Below are 15321 nucleotides of genomic sequence, written 5' to 3'. Positions count from 1 at the left end.
AGAGTTAAAACACACCGAAGAAACACATCTCTGCAAATGAATGTAGGATTAGAGGTATTGTTCTAATGTCTACATAGAATGTTAAGAGTGAGTTCAGGCTAAGGTTGCTAATAGATAAACTTCTTGGGCATAAAGACTTTGCTTCGACTCAGTCTTATAGTACTCCTTGTATTCATGAGTGAGCCATCAGTGCTACAAACGTAAATCACATCTACTCATAAACCTATCTCTATGAAATGGCCCTATGATTTTGTTTTATTTCTTTAGAATGTTGAGACTTCCTCTCAATGTTGGGGATGGCCCCCGAAATGCAAAGAGGCAAGTTTAAAGTTGAAGATTAACAAAGAAATGCACGAGTCATTATTCTAAAGTAGATGAAATGAAAGAACTGCAATGTACTGGATGAAATATTTAGCAAATATAAATAGTTACTTAAATATATAACCTTGGGAGGAGTGCCATATGAGACAGGCGGTCCACTCTTGTAGACAAGGATTAGTAAGTATGGAATCCACACATTGCGGGGGGGGGCTGGCTCAAACAGTTTTCTCATGGTGCTGTACATTTCCTGGGACAGAAGTGCATTTGCGAAAATGGTTGACCCAGGTCCATGACTAAACCGAACTTGTGCACATCTGCTTCAATGCTACAATTCCACTGATGGGCAGAAAACACAATATCAACTCATCCAACAATATCAACCTCTAGTTACGCATTGGCCACGAAAATATGTCACTTGCCAACCTGCAAGTGAGTGGCCCATGAAGTCGAACTACAGTAATCAACCGTTTACGTCACAACACACTGTCTTACTTTCTCTAGACCCGACTTACTTTCAAAATAACCCCTAAGCTTACAGTACGTCTGATGCAAATGCTTTTGAGAAGGGTTTATCTGGTCATTGAACTTTTTGATTCATGACAACTGCTTCGAGAAAGTATTAGGGTTTATAAACTCGGAATGAAATTACAGCAAGGTACAAAAAAATCTACTTGCAAATACGTATGTGTACTTAAACAATACGTAAGTAGAAAATCTATTTGGATACAAAAAAACACCAATGGCTGTGCAAAGCAATTTAGTGCGTTATTTTAACACAATTTTGTAAATAGGATAATAGCAACAACATCAACACGTGTTACAATGGCAAATGCAATTGCATATAGGTTAGTCACCACGTACTATTTACAATACAAAACTGCAACCGTCTCTACCCCTGTAGGAAAAGACTGTTCACTGGTGGACATGTCACTGCTGTTCAACGAGCAACAACAGAAGTAGCAAAGTTATGGCATAAACCATTGCCAAAAGACAATTCTATGATTAGCAGAACATTTCCTTTGATCTTCTGTGGTGCAATTAACTTACAGAATAGTGGGATAGATGCAGTGGCAATGACTGTGATGGGTGAATGCAGTGGCAAGACTTTTGTAAGCACCTTCATAGCAGGCCACGATGAAGGGTCAGTAAGACAGAGTCCCGTATTAAAGGCTCATAGAAACCCAGTTATACACCAAGAACCTTTTTACAACTGTTGAGTCAAAGAAAAACCCATCGGACAATCCATACCTAATCAGGTCTAAATAATCCAACGACAACTTGAAAATTCAGTTTCGTATCACACAGCTTGCTACCTCGAACAACGAACCGCTGACCCTTTTCAATGGTGAGAGCTGGACGGTGGGCCATGCAGCTACTCAGACCGGCAATTCAGATACAATAATTACAATGATGTCCATATGCCGGGACTGGAACACCGGAACTAAAACCAGCTGACCTCCCATTTCTTCTCTGTCCTCTTGGCTCCTAGGATATTCAACCTCAGCCGCGTGGTGTCTTCTCTCATCTCCGAGAAGGGAACTTTGCTTCAATTTTGAGTCGTGTCACACAAACCATTTCTGAAGACCCTAGCAAACATTACTGCCACGAAGAGCAATTTACGTGTAGCTGAAGGATTGTTAGGTGAGGTATTAGAACCACGCAAACAAGAAGAAAACATCTTTGCCCACCATCAATAAATATCACCCAGTGAAGAAGATTTTGTGGAAGTAAACTGTGCTGTTATATATACAAAAACACAGGCTACTGTGATGCAAGAGTGGGCCAACTTCCACAACAAATGTAACCAAGTTCTAAATAGCAAATGTGAAAACTTGAACGTTTCAAAACACGCGTCTCAATCTGTGTCTGTGATGCAACTGGTTACACATTTCCAAACTCAGCTAGAATAACTTTCTTTTCCAGGCCACAACATTTGCCTGTTGTGTACTTGTGTATTTTTAGATCCAAAGCAGCAAATATTGGTTTGATCCATTCAGCGCACACATTTGCAAGGTGGAGAGCAGTTTGCATGCTATGTTGATAAGAGATGGTGACTCTGTGAAAGTTTTCCAGAAGGAAGAGTCGACAAAGAGTGGGGGTGGATGAGGTAGTCTTGCAATAAGCCCATGTGCTTGCTTTTGACATGGCGGCAAGTTTCATTAGATTGTTCAGATGTTTTCCTAATGTTCAAGGGGGATCGCTCCGCGTTAGGATTTGATGACATTTCCTGGCGTGACTAAGCCATGGTCGGATGCCCAAGCAATAAGCTAAGCTGGGCCAAGCACCTCGAGCACATAAACCACTGAGTTAACTTTTAACACGTCGTTGGAAGGATCTTCTGTGAAAACTTTTGATGTACAAATATCAGCTGCATAAAATTTAGGTTGCAATCTAAAACGGATGGAAAAACATTTTCATCCAATCCTATGGGCCAAGATTCAATTCAATCTTTTTGCTGTTATTTTAGTCACAGCTCATCGAATCTGTTCTCAAGCAACCCAGATTCAACTGTTATTTATCTATTTTATCTCCGTGATTTTCTAGTTTAAATGCACGAACAGTGGTACACGTTTAAAACCACATCCAGGTCTGTAAATTTGTTTGCAATTGAACGGGCGTTTGCTTGGTGACATCTTGCAGTACCAGATTTAATTTTCACAATTTAGTGCTGGCCTGACCAATAACAGAGTTAAAAACCGTCTTGTTTTCTGGCCCTGCGTAACTCAAATGAGCTTACTGCAAAAGGCAGATAGGGAACATCAAACTGCACCATTCTGAAATCTTCATTTTTTAACTTGTGCTTTACAATTTTTTGTCATGAACATATTCAAGTCCATCCCTAAATGCAACATGGGAAGGAAGTTGAGCCGATATAAATCCTTATTTTATCCTTCCCTCCCACCCCACGTGGAATGAGTGTATGTTACAGTGAGTCAAATATTGATTCTGTTTTAATTTTCTAGCAAATTTTGTGTACCACAGTTTTTAATACTAACGTTTCAAATTGCTAGAAAAAATCAGCCATCAGTGTAACAACAGCAGGATGTCTACTCAGCGCAGTGGTGCACGGCTGAAGACTCCACGAGTGGTTATTGGTGGTTGGCTGTAGAGAAAGGAGTTGCTTTTCTGTATTTACAAAAAGACATATTCAGAACTATAAAGTGTAGGCAGAGTGGTTAGAAACAAGTCCTCTTTGAGCACCACTTCCAGTAACACTGCTCCTTGCGGGGTAGGATCCCTCTCAGTAGTATGTGGGCACGCGCGCCTCGTCACGCAGAGTCGCTGTGCTACCTCCTCAGGATTGCGGGATCTGCTGACATCGGGTAGGGCTGGGAGGCAGTCGCGCAGCGGCACTTTGTTCTGTCCTGAAGCTGTAATCATACTGCAAAGGAAGAAGAGAGAATAGGCGGTTAAGGATGAGTAGTAGGTGCCCCGCTTTAAACACAGGACAAGCAGACACAAGTATTTTACGAATATTTATACGCATGAGCGTCAAACTTAACACAGTGCACACATATTGGACTGTGCAATTGTTAATGTTTATATTCCATGTTCAATGCTGTGCACCAGGCACTCCAATATCTATGTAGCCAAAAGTTTCAAAAGATCTACAGTGTTTATTCAGCCATGCAAATTATACACCTGCAGGTGCTAAATAACATTCTGATACATATTAATCTCTGCTCCAATTGTAAGCCTTCTCAATCTGTTATAGAGTATCGCACATGGTTACGTAATGCTGCAAATCTAATAGAAGTCTACAGTGCCTTTTTCAACTGGTCCATGTCCAACAAAACATTCAAATATCAATAAATAAGTAAACACTAACAAATCAGGGGCAAACTGAAGGAAAGCAGTTGTGTTATGAAAAATGGCGGGAAGTTCATCTGGATTTGCTACAAGTCTGCTCTCCAGTGGCAAACTGGTAGGATGGAAGCAGTTGCAAACATCTGGGCGTCTCTATCTTGACGGGCATCAAGTTAGATCCATAGTAGTGTTTAGTGCACGTTCACTCGTTAGCATGTGGCTTCATCCACATGCAAATGAAGGAATGTCTTTGCCCATGCACCTGTGCCATATCAATGGTGCATGCACACAGGAAAGGGACCCCTGGCAGGGTGCGCTCACTGTGCTTCACCAATGAGATGATGCACAAGGAGTGCACACCTGAGGTGCCCTTTGAGGGCACTGAGTGCCTCAAGGAATCTCAGTCACTTATTATGCATGTCCCAACCCATGGGTCCCAAAAGGCAGGCTCTGAGCGCCAATGCCAAGACACAGGTGTGCGGCAGGCACTGTGCTGTCAGTATCTACGCTCTTACAACACAACCTCTGAAAAGTGTGAAGAAGGACCCACAAACGGAGCTCAATGTTTGACTGTGCTATTCTCATGGTGCCTTCCGCCCAACTGCGAGGATGAGGGTTAACAACACATGAGTGTGTAAGTGGGTCTGTAAGTGGGTCTGTAAGTGGGTCTGTAAGTGGGTGCGTGAGTCTCCGAGTGGGTCAATACATGGGTGCATCATTCTGAGTAATTCTTTAAGGGGGTGCATAAGTACCTGAATGTACATGTGAGTGAATGAGTATCTGAGTGGGTATGTGCCTGGATGTATAAGTGCGTGAGTAGATATGTGAATGGGCGTATAAGTGTCTGTCTGAGTGAGTGCGTACAAGTGTGTGTGACAGTGACCGGCGAGTATGTACAAAAAAATATATTTTTCTATATTTCCACCAATATTCGTGGTGTTGCCGTGATAGTTGCGAAGTCCCTGTGATGGTACACGGGGCTGCGCTGGCGATTGTGGCATCATTGTGAATTTTGTGCGCAATTCAAAACTTCAATTTTGGACACAACTTGTGTCACTAACACACCCATTTCTCAAACATGGGGTCAGAGTATCTCCACCATGACCCCCTATGTTAGCTTTCACACAAATTTAAAGCCCCGGGAACCGTTCATGGGCAATAAAATGGCCTCAACTTTCTGTTCAGGATGCATCCAGCTAATCACAGCATTCCTGATGACGTGCGCATCTATGATTAATTGCAAAATATCTGCGGTCAGAGATATATCTATCATTTTTTACTTGAATTTCTCAAAAAAGCCTGTCCGGATTTGCACCAAATAAAAAGCAAAGTCTGTGTAACAACATCTAACTTTATGTCAAGTTTGGAGTATTTTCGTCCAGCGGGTCGGACTGTAGGTTCAAGACCATGTTCCTATGGGAAGTAACATTACAAACGCACCCTTTTTTTATACCGCTATTTCTCGGTCCCCACTGCACGGATCACTCCAGAATTTTCCATGACATTCAAAACCTACTTTGACACTTTTTGGGGCAAAATGGCATGAAGATTGGTCAAACAACGTCAAAGTTATAGGCAAGTCAAAAAATGCTTTTCCTATAGACACTAGGTCGTAACTATAACTACCTAATGGCGAACGCCAGTAGGTAATTTATACAAACACACATATTATATATATATGTGATCAAGCTCCGCCTGCGGAGCGAAACGCGTCAAGGAGAGCACTTGCTCTGTGAATGTAACAAAATAAATCTTCACTGCTAGCACGATTGATGGTGTGATGGCGTTTCTTTAAACTTTGTTTGAAGCAACTTTAAGGGAGAGGTGGTCTGCGTCTGTTTGTGCCCGCGCTGATAGCGGTCAGGAATATATATATATATATATATATATATATAAAATGGGATTTTTGGAATAACTAAACTTGAATCAATAATAACACAATATTTGAGACCCTGCCCAGGAAAAAGTTGCAGAAAATTTGTAAATAGTTTTGAGTCGCCATGTCAAACTGTTCAACAGCTAGACTTCTCGGTCGATAATGAACTTCCTGTGCGGGCGAGCCCGTCATCTTCACTGAAGGTTATTCTTTCTTTAAAGAGGAGGGGGTGTACAGATCTACAGAACACTACCATGCTAGTCATTCGGCAGCCTCTTATTCCTAGTCCCACAGTGCCACCTTGTGGCAGGCACTGGAACTCACTGCTAAAGAGAATTGTCGTTAAGAGACAATCTTGAAATCAGTTCATCTGAGCTCAGAATGTGTAGTAAGTAACCACGAGTCACTCGGGGGCTTCGGGTTCCACATATTTCAATGGGAAAAGATGGGAGCAGATATAGGGCCATAGGAAGTAGGGAAACGTGACCATACGTTACATCTCTTTCCTCACTCAGAGGTGATTAACCTTGATGGTGCAAGGAATAACTCCCATGCCAACATGGCAGACACACAGCTCTTCCTCTCACTAGTGGTGCAACGCACAAAGATGGCGCCTCCCTACAGAGAGTAATAAAAGGTATTGAGACCCCAATATCTTGCGAATATTAAATGTACGGGACCCACTGGAAGTGCTGGGGGCCCATAAAGGCTCCCCCACGTGGCAGTTGCTGCAGGGACCTGTGGTACGCCCCTCCTGAAGTCCAAACGCCATTGGTGGCAGGACTGCTAGGCCAATAGTGGCAGAAGAACATGGCAGGGTCTGTCCAATTCCAGCAGGTATAGACTTCAGATATCATTACTCACGAAAAGATGACCGAAAGAACATTTTCAGCCCTAACCTAACCAAATATATATATATATATATATATATAGATTCCAACCGGAGGTTGCGGCGCTTCCACAACAAACCCAGTACGCAGACACAGATGGATAAATCCACAGCCAGACTTTTTAAAGGTATTTTCTTCGTCCTTTATTTCATCATCGTGCAGAGGTGCAACACACTGCTAAACAGACGCGTTTCGGGCGTGAACGCCCTTGCTCACTGTCAGCGGGTAAGCGGTATATACAAGGTTTATATACATTGGTTGATTGTTTAAAACGCGCCAAAAAGCCTCAATCAGTAACATAGAGCTAAAGAGAGGACTAAAGCTGCAACCTTTTTTACGTTAAATACGATCAATGGTTCGGCCATGTTACAACGGAACCAAGATTCAAAGTAGTAGTGCACATACATTGAGAAATATATACAACACAGAATCAACCCAAGCACACTTTCCAAGTTCTACTTTCATAACATTTTTGTGTAAATCTGTCAGAAATCATGACTCAATGTTTAAATGGCAGAAGTGTCGACCCTTTAAATCCTACCCTGCAGATTTTAAAAAGGCGAATATCTCAGTAAGTACTGAACGGATTTACACCAAATCAATCAACGCACACTTTCCAAGTTCTACTTTCATAACATTTTTGTGTAAATCTGTTCAGTGGTGTTTGTTCTTTCTTTCTGCAAATTTTCCTATGGAAATTAAAATGAGAAATTATTCACTGTTTCACCCCCTTAACTTTTTTGTCTCTTAAGGCAGATCTTTACAAAACCTGACATGCCTAAACCTACGTATTTACCCAATGCAAAGGGCAAATTAAGTGCTTGTTCAGAGGTGCTGAGGCCGGACTGGAATCAATATTGGACTTCCGAAAGAAAAGAATTGGCCACTGTCCAGGTTTCCAATGGGGTAAATAATACTCGCCCAAGAAGTTGAACAGAAGAATCTAACTGTGAGATAAGGCAATAGTTATCAGGAAGATCCCTATCGCCCTTTTTAAAATTCAAAACAGTTTCTGACTCCTTCCATTAATCAATAGCCCCTTCCATTAGTCGCTCTAAAAACGTTAGTTAATAGGGGAGCCTAGAAAGCGGGGTTAGCTTAAACAAATAAACGGGGAGCCCACAGGGGCCGTCGCCTTCCCAGCCGCAGACACACCTCCCACAGTGATGGTTTCGATAAAAGACAACTTAGCTGGTATGGGCAAAACCGGGAGGTCTGAAAGGCTAGCCGTCTCCACAGCTGCATTATACAGATCGAACATTTTGGAAAAGTGCTCAACCCAATTTTGTTCTAAAATATGGGATTCGATACCTGAAGTAGTTCCATCCTTAAAGAAAAGACAACGTATACCTGCCAAAAAGCTCTACTGTCCCTTTGTTCGGCAGCCCGTCCAAGATCTTCCCAGGCTTTTGATTTAGCTTCCTATTTTCTATAGCCTGTTTATAGGTTTTTCAGTCTGCCTTGATTACTATCATCTGGATTACTGGAAGGGTATCAGTGGCTTTTTAAAGGTTTTTAAAAGCTGCGGTACAGTCCCAATTAAACCTCCTCTGGCCTGGGTGATCTTTTTGAGATTTTTCTTGCGTTAACAAGCTTGAGGCTGATTGGAAAAAAACATATCAACTTATCTTGGATTTTGGTTGGAGCAGCCTCATCAAGGTTAAGCTCTTTTTGGATACATTTATAGCAATTGTTGCAGCTTATGATCTATTTCCAGTCTAAGTCTTTATTTAGGCAATTTGCCATTAAAGTTACAGACATAAATAACAACTGTGTAATAGATATAAACAGGTATATGAAAAATAAAACCATAAAATACAACCATTGACACATTTCATTACAATTGTGGGAACCATGCAACAAGGAGATCGTATTCTCCCACTCGCAAAGATGCATATAAAGCTGCTCTCAAAAGTTATCACTTAGACTGCAAAAAGGGAAGCACCTCTTATGTTGCAAGTACAATCACTCAGGCATCAAACCGTGCCCGGGCCTTATTCTCTGTAGTAAAGAAGCTAGCTGGTTCCGATACCACCCCCCCCTTCCCCTGTTCTTGACGAAAGTCAATGCAATAATGTCGCCGACTTCTTTGTCCAGAAGGTTGAACTCATTCACAGGTCACTTTTGGCTTCTCCCTCCTTGTACAGTATGACTTCTCCATCTGACCTGATGAATTACAGCACTTCCAATTTGACAGTTAAACTCTACTCCTGGGATCCTTTTGATGCAACGTCCTTTCAAAACTGCTTAAATAGCGTCAAGTCTGGCTCTCCACTCGACCCTTTGCTCATTAACATCCTACGCCAGCTCTTTTTAACATCTAAAGGCGTTGTTATAGAACTTCTCAATGCCTTTATGCGGGAGGCTTCGGTCCCCCCCCCCCCCCCGAGTGGAAGCGGGCCATGGTCGTCCCTTTACTGAAAAAGGCCGAAGCAGATTCTTCTGTACTATCGAATTTCAGGCCTATATCTCTGCTCCCTGTATTTTCCAAAATTTTGGAAAAACATATTTATTCGCAACTGACTGAACATATAGAAAAAGTGGGTTATCTCCATTACTCTCAATCCGGGTTCAGAGCCAATTTCTCTACCGAAACTGCTCCGCTTGGGCTCACTGAGAAGTTGCGCCAACATCTTGACCGTGGGGAAACAGCAGCACTCATTCTATCAGACCTGAGTTCCGCATTCGATACCGTGTCACATAACATCTTGCTTAATTGCCTCAGGTCACTTGAGCTCGATAGCATCGCCTTATCTTGGTTTGCCTCATTTCTCAGTGGTCGCACCTTTCAGGTCTTTTCTGCCAAGTCATCATCTAAGATCTGCGCAGCAGCACACGGAGTTCTACATGGGTCCATTTTAAGCCCCTTGTTTTTTAACATCTACGTTAGACCTCTGGCTAAAATCGTGGAGGAGGCAGGATCATCCCTCTATTCGTATGCTGATGATACGCAGATTGTTTTTTCATTGTCCACCACCAAAGACGCTACAACATCTGCCCTTCAGTGCCGCCTACGGCAAGTGACAGAGTGGATGCGCCTCAATTTATTGAAGTTGAATGGGGACAAGACAAAGGTTGTTATCCTAGGTAAGCATAAGGACCTATGGGGCCCTCACCACTGGCCTCACAAAATGGGTCCCTTTCCCGTTCCTGTCACTCATGTCCGCAATCTGGGCTCCATCATTGATAAAAATCTTACCATGAAACAACAGGCGGCTAATGTGGCTGCCATCTGCTTTACGATCTTGAGATGGCTTCATAAGATCATCTGGATGCTCCCTGTCTCTACCCAACGCACGGTAGTCCGGGCACTTATCACCCCTCGCCTCGATTACAGCAACATTCTTTACCTTGGTAGTTGTCAAACGGTACTGAGAAAGTTACAGGTAGTGCAGAACTCTGCAGCACGCCTTCTCTGCCAAGTTCCCAGACAGGCTTCCATCTCGCCTTATCTTCGTGACCTCCACTGGCTACGAATCGATCAAACAATAAAATTTAAAACTTTGTGTTACATCTTTAAAATCAAACAAGGGGTTGCACCACCGTATCTGCAAGAGCTCATCCATCCCTACATTCCTTCTCGTCCCCTGTGCTCTACAGCTCATGGGTACTTTGTGATCCACAGATTTAAATGAACAAGAATGGGAGGTTGCTCCTTCTCTTGTCTCTGCCCCAAAATCTGGAATTCTCTTCCTGTGTTTTTGGAAAATGACTCGTCTTATCTGAGATTTCGAAGAAATCTTAAAACTTGGCTTTCTAGCAACTTGTGTGCTAGGCGACGGGAAACCCTTTTTGGGTATCTGCGCGCATTACAAATTTAGATTAATAATAATAATAATAATAGTAGGCCTTCAATAGTCTAAAATAAGGTTATTCCATAGGTGTAAACTTCTTTCGAGGAATTCTTTTTATTTATTCTGTATACTTTTTATTACTTGCATTCTTTGTTCATTTAATAATATCCATTTTACTTGATCCTGATCGAACTAATGTATCTGTAACATAAATACGCCCAATGCATTTCGGGCAATGCTCTTTGTCAGAGGCTTAATCCTATGAAAATAGAAGAAACTTGGACTCAGTATTATCTAGTACACAGATTAGATCTAAAAAAATCAACCATTCTTTAGGTAGTAACAATGAGTAAAGGCTTGTACATCTGCAATGAATCATGTGTGGTATTAAAGGAACCAACAAACACGATTCTAGATGTTACGCCCAGTAAATTCATGCCACTTCAATGCTCCTGAGATTAGTAAAGAAATTGATTAAAACAAGAAGAAACAAAGTCTTGGTAGTTTTAGTAAGTGCGAAATATGAATTAAACATTTGTGACTATGATTATCAATGGTGTTAGCGTTCAATGAATGAAGTGTGCACCACAAACTAGTAATGAATCCAACTCCACGTGTATGGTGGAAAATGAATCATGCTAGTGGCTGTGAATCGACATTCGCGCGGGTGAAACTTACTGAAACGGTGTAGGTGGATTGCCGGCAGGTCGTGGACCAGTTTGTACACAATGCCACAAACTTGCCGCAATGACAGGCGTATACCGTTTTGGTGGAGGAATGCCTGGCTGCCAGAACACCATTGCAGATTTTGGGAGAATGGTCGAAAGTTGTCACCTGTTGCCGTTCAACTCCACGCAAGAAGGCAGAGTGTTGACCGGTTCGGGTGGAGGAACCTCCCCTGCTGCTACAACAAAAGATCCTCCTGTTGGGGCAGTCTTGTTCAGAGTACTGATGGCTATGCTCAACAGCTCGGGATACCAAACTCTCCAAGCCCAGTCCGGAGCCACAAGGATGACTTGCCCACAGTCGTTCCTGATCTTCTTGAGAACTTTAAGCAGGAGTAATATGGGGGGACTTTGGAATGGTGTAGAGGAGGCCTGAGCTCCAGTCAGGAGGAAAAGCTTCTCAGAGTTAGAACCGCAGTGCAAACTGCTGACATTCCGCATTCTCTGTGGTGGCAAATAGATCCAAGGGTCCTCCCACTGCTTAAAGATACCTTACACCACATCCGATGAAGACATATTTTGTGATCCAATGGGTATCTTCAGTGGAGTTCTTCAGCCCCGGCGTTCAGAGAGCCTGTCAGATGTTGAACCACCAAGGAAATGCCCTGTTGTTCCAGCCATGGCCAGAGATGTAGGGCTTCTTGACGAAGGGTTCACAACCACACCTCTCCCTGTTTGTTGCCGTACCACACGGCGATGGTGTTGTCCATGAACACCTCCACTAGCCTTCCCTTGATAAAGGGTAGAAAGGCTTTTAATGCCAGCTGGATCTCTCGGAGCCCCATAAGGTTGAGTTGGAGTTCAGATTCTGCCGGAGACCTGGGGTCTCTGATCGCCACTTCTTCAAGATGGCCACCCCATCCCAGGAGTGACGCATCCGTCACTACTAGTTTCAAACACAGTGGTCCCTAAACAGAAGAATAATCAAACAATGAATATAGGCTCAATCGGTACTATATTTGAGCTGGCCAGCCAAACAGATACTTGAATACTCAATTAGTTTCCAAAAAATAAACAAAGGACATTTGAAGTGGGACACAAGCCTGCATCCAACTCCGCTAAATAGGACGAACGCACAAGTTACTACTTGTGTAACGATATATCTGTAAGAGACATTAGTTAGTGATAGATTCCTTACCTTAGAATATCCCCAGGCGTCAGACTGGATCCGGAAACTTTTGCGTAGCAATACCCCTGCGCGCCGGTAGGCGTCGTCTGCGGCTCCGCGTCCGTCGTCGGCGTCGTGAGCGCCGGGATGACGTCGTCAGAGTACTTAGATGGCGCCCATGCGCGCTGACGTCAGTTCTGACACACAGCTTTTCCGCGCCAGATACGCAGAGCCATGATAGAACCAACACTGGTGCCATGAAACTAGGGCCCTGAAAGGGGATGACCTTAACCCTAGATATCGGTTCGCAGAACGGGGAGGATGGGTGGGTCGGTAAGGAATCTATCACTAACTAATGTCTCTTACAGATATATCGTTACACAAGTAGTAACTTGTGCATCTGAAAGAGACACGTTAGTGATAGATTCCTTACCTTAGAATAGATACCCCAGCAATACCAACCCCGGTGGTGGGTCTGCGAACCAATATCACACCAGAAAGTCCTGGAGGACGGAACGGCCAAAGAAGCCATCCCTCCGGACTTGACTGTCCAGGCAGTAGTGTCTTGCGAACGTGCGCAGCGAGGCCCACGTGGCTGCCTGACAGATGTCCTGCAGGGGGACACCTCGGCCCAGGGCAGTTGTCGTTGCCGTGGCCCGAGTGGAGTGAGCCCGCAATCCAGCCGGGGGCTCCTTCCTCGCCATGGAGTAACATGCTTGGATACACAAGATGATCCACCTAGAGATGGTCCTCTTGTGCACAGCCTTACCCTTCTTCGCGTCCACGTAACCAACGAAGAGTTGGTCATCCACCCGGAATTGGCGTGTGCGATCTAGGTAGTAGGAGAGCGCACGTTTTGGATCCAGACGGTGGAGCCTCTCTTCCTCTTTCGAGGGATGCGGAGGCGGAAAGAAAGTGGGCAAGGTAATGGACTGCCCGATGTGGAAGGCCGTGACAACCTTGGGCAGAAAGGAAGGTCGTGTACGTAACACCACCTTGTCAGGGTGGACAGACAGGAAAGGTGGAGAAGAAGAAAGAGCCTGGAGCTCACTCACTCTCCTGGCAGAGGTGATGGCAACCAGGAAGGCAGTCTTCAGAGTAAGGAGACGAAGAGGACAGTTATGCAGTGGCTCAAAGGGAGCACACATCAGATAAGTGAGAACAAGATTCAAGTCCCACTGGGGCATCACGAAGGGAACAGGAGGGAACATGTGCGTGATGCCCTTCAGAAATCTACTTACAATAGGGGACTTGAATAAAGAAGGCTGATCTGGTAGCCTCAAGAAGGCTGATAGAGCAGAAAGGTACCCTTTAAGAGTGCCCAGAGCAGAGCCCTGCTGGGCAAGGGAAAGAAGAAAGAGCAGCACTTCCGAAAGGGGTGCCGAGAGAGGATCCACAGCCTTTGCTGTGCACCATGCCACAAATCTGTTCCACCGGCAGGCGTATACCGACTTTGTGGAGGGACGCCTGGCTGCCAGAATGATATCACAGACTTCAGGAGGCAAGTCAAATGGCCTCAACTGCCGCCGCTCAATCTCCAAGCTTGTAGGTGGAGACTGGACAGGTTCGGGTGCAGGACCGTCCCCTGCTGCTGCGACAGAAGGTCCTCCCGAAGAGGCAGACGAATCGGGGGATCGACTGACATGCTGAGTAGCTCGGGATACCAGTATCTTCGTGCCCAGTCCGGAGCCACAAGGATGACCTGGGCCCGGTCGCGCCTGATCTTCTTCAGCACTCTGGGCAGAAGTGGTATAGGCGGAAAGGCGTACAACAGACCGCAGCTCCACTCGCGACGAAAAGCGTCTCCGAGCGAGTGCCGCCTTGGAAATTCCAACGCGCAGAACTGATGACATTGCGCGTTCTCTTCTGTGGCGAATAGATCTAACCAAGGCTCTCCCCACTGCCGAAAGAGACCTTGCGCCACGTCCGAGTTCAGACGCCATTCGTGATCCATCATGCACCGGCGGCTGAGTTCGTCCGCCCTGGCATTCAGAGAGCCTGCCAGGTGTTGAACCACCAGGGTCACGCCCTGATGTTCCAGCCACTGCCAGAGGCGCAGAGCCTCCTGGCAGAGGGTCCACGACCCCACCCCTCCTTGCTTGTTGCAGTACCACATGGCGGTGGTGTTGTCGGTGAACACTTGCACTACGCTCCCCCGGACAGAGGGGAGGAATGCCTTTAGTGCTAGACGAATCGCCCGCAGCTCCAGAAGGTTGATATGGAGCCGGGACTCCGCCGGAGACCAGAGGCCTCTGATCTCCGCCTCTCCCATGTGGCCTCTCCAGCCCTGGAGGGACGCGTCCGTCACAACTACGTGCTCCGGTTGGGGTAGGGAGAGGGGTCTGCCACTGACCCAGTCGCGGTCCGTGAGCCACCACTGCAGTTGTCTCGCAGTGCCCTCTGAGATCAGGACATGATCGGACAGGTTGCCCTGATGCTGGGCCCACTGAAACTTCAGGTCCCACTGCAGAGCCCGCATCCGCCACCTGGCGTGACGCACCAGAAGGATGCAGGAGGCCATCAGTCCCAGAAGCCGCAGCGTCAACCTGACCGAGACCCGGGATAACGGCTGGAAGATGGGAACCAGAGCCCGAATATCCCGAACCCGCTGCTCGGGTGGGTAAACCCGAAACTGCGCCGAGTCGAGAACCGCTCCGATGAAGAGGAGCTTCTGAGAGGGACACAGGTGTGACTTCGGCACATTGATGGAGAACCCCAGCAAGTGCAGGAGGTCGGCCGTAGTCTGGAGGTGGCTGACGACTGTCTGGGGCGAGCCCGCCTTCAACAACCAGTCGTCGAG

At 45.4% G+C, this 15321-nt stretch overlaps 1 protein-coding gene across 1 annotated transcript in view; it reads right to left on the bottom strand.

Moving 5' to 3' along the window:
• Positions 1-452: 452 nt before the first annotated feature.
• MVB12B (multivesicular body subunit 12B) overlaps positions 453-15321 on the bottom strand; it is a 465468-nt gene continuing 450599 nt past the window's right edge. The window contains exon 10 of the mRNA XM_086924708.1: positions 453-3703. Within this exon, the coding sequence (XP_086780834.1) occupies positions 3617-3703 (87 nt within the window). The 3' untranslated portion in view covers positions 453-3616. The remainder of the gene's footprint in view (positions 3704-15321) is intronic.

This window comes from Lissotriton vulgaris, chromosome 5 (assembly GCF_964263255.1).
Source record: "Lissotriton vulgaris chromosome 5, aLisVul1.2, whole genome shotgun sequence".
In the NCBI taxonomy this organism is placed as follows: Eukaryota; Metazoa; Chordata; class Amphibia; order Caudata; family Salamandridae; genus Lissotriton; species Lissotriton vulgaris.
The sequence above is the reverse complement of the archived record's forward strand: the minus strand, read 5'-3'. Positions and strand labels throughout refer to the sequence as shown.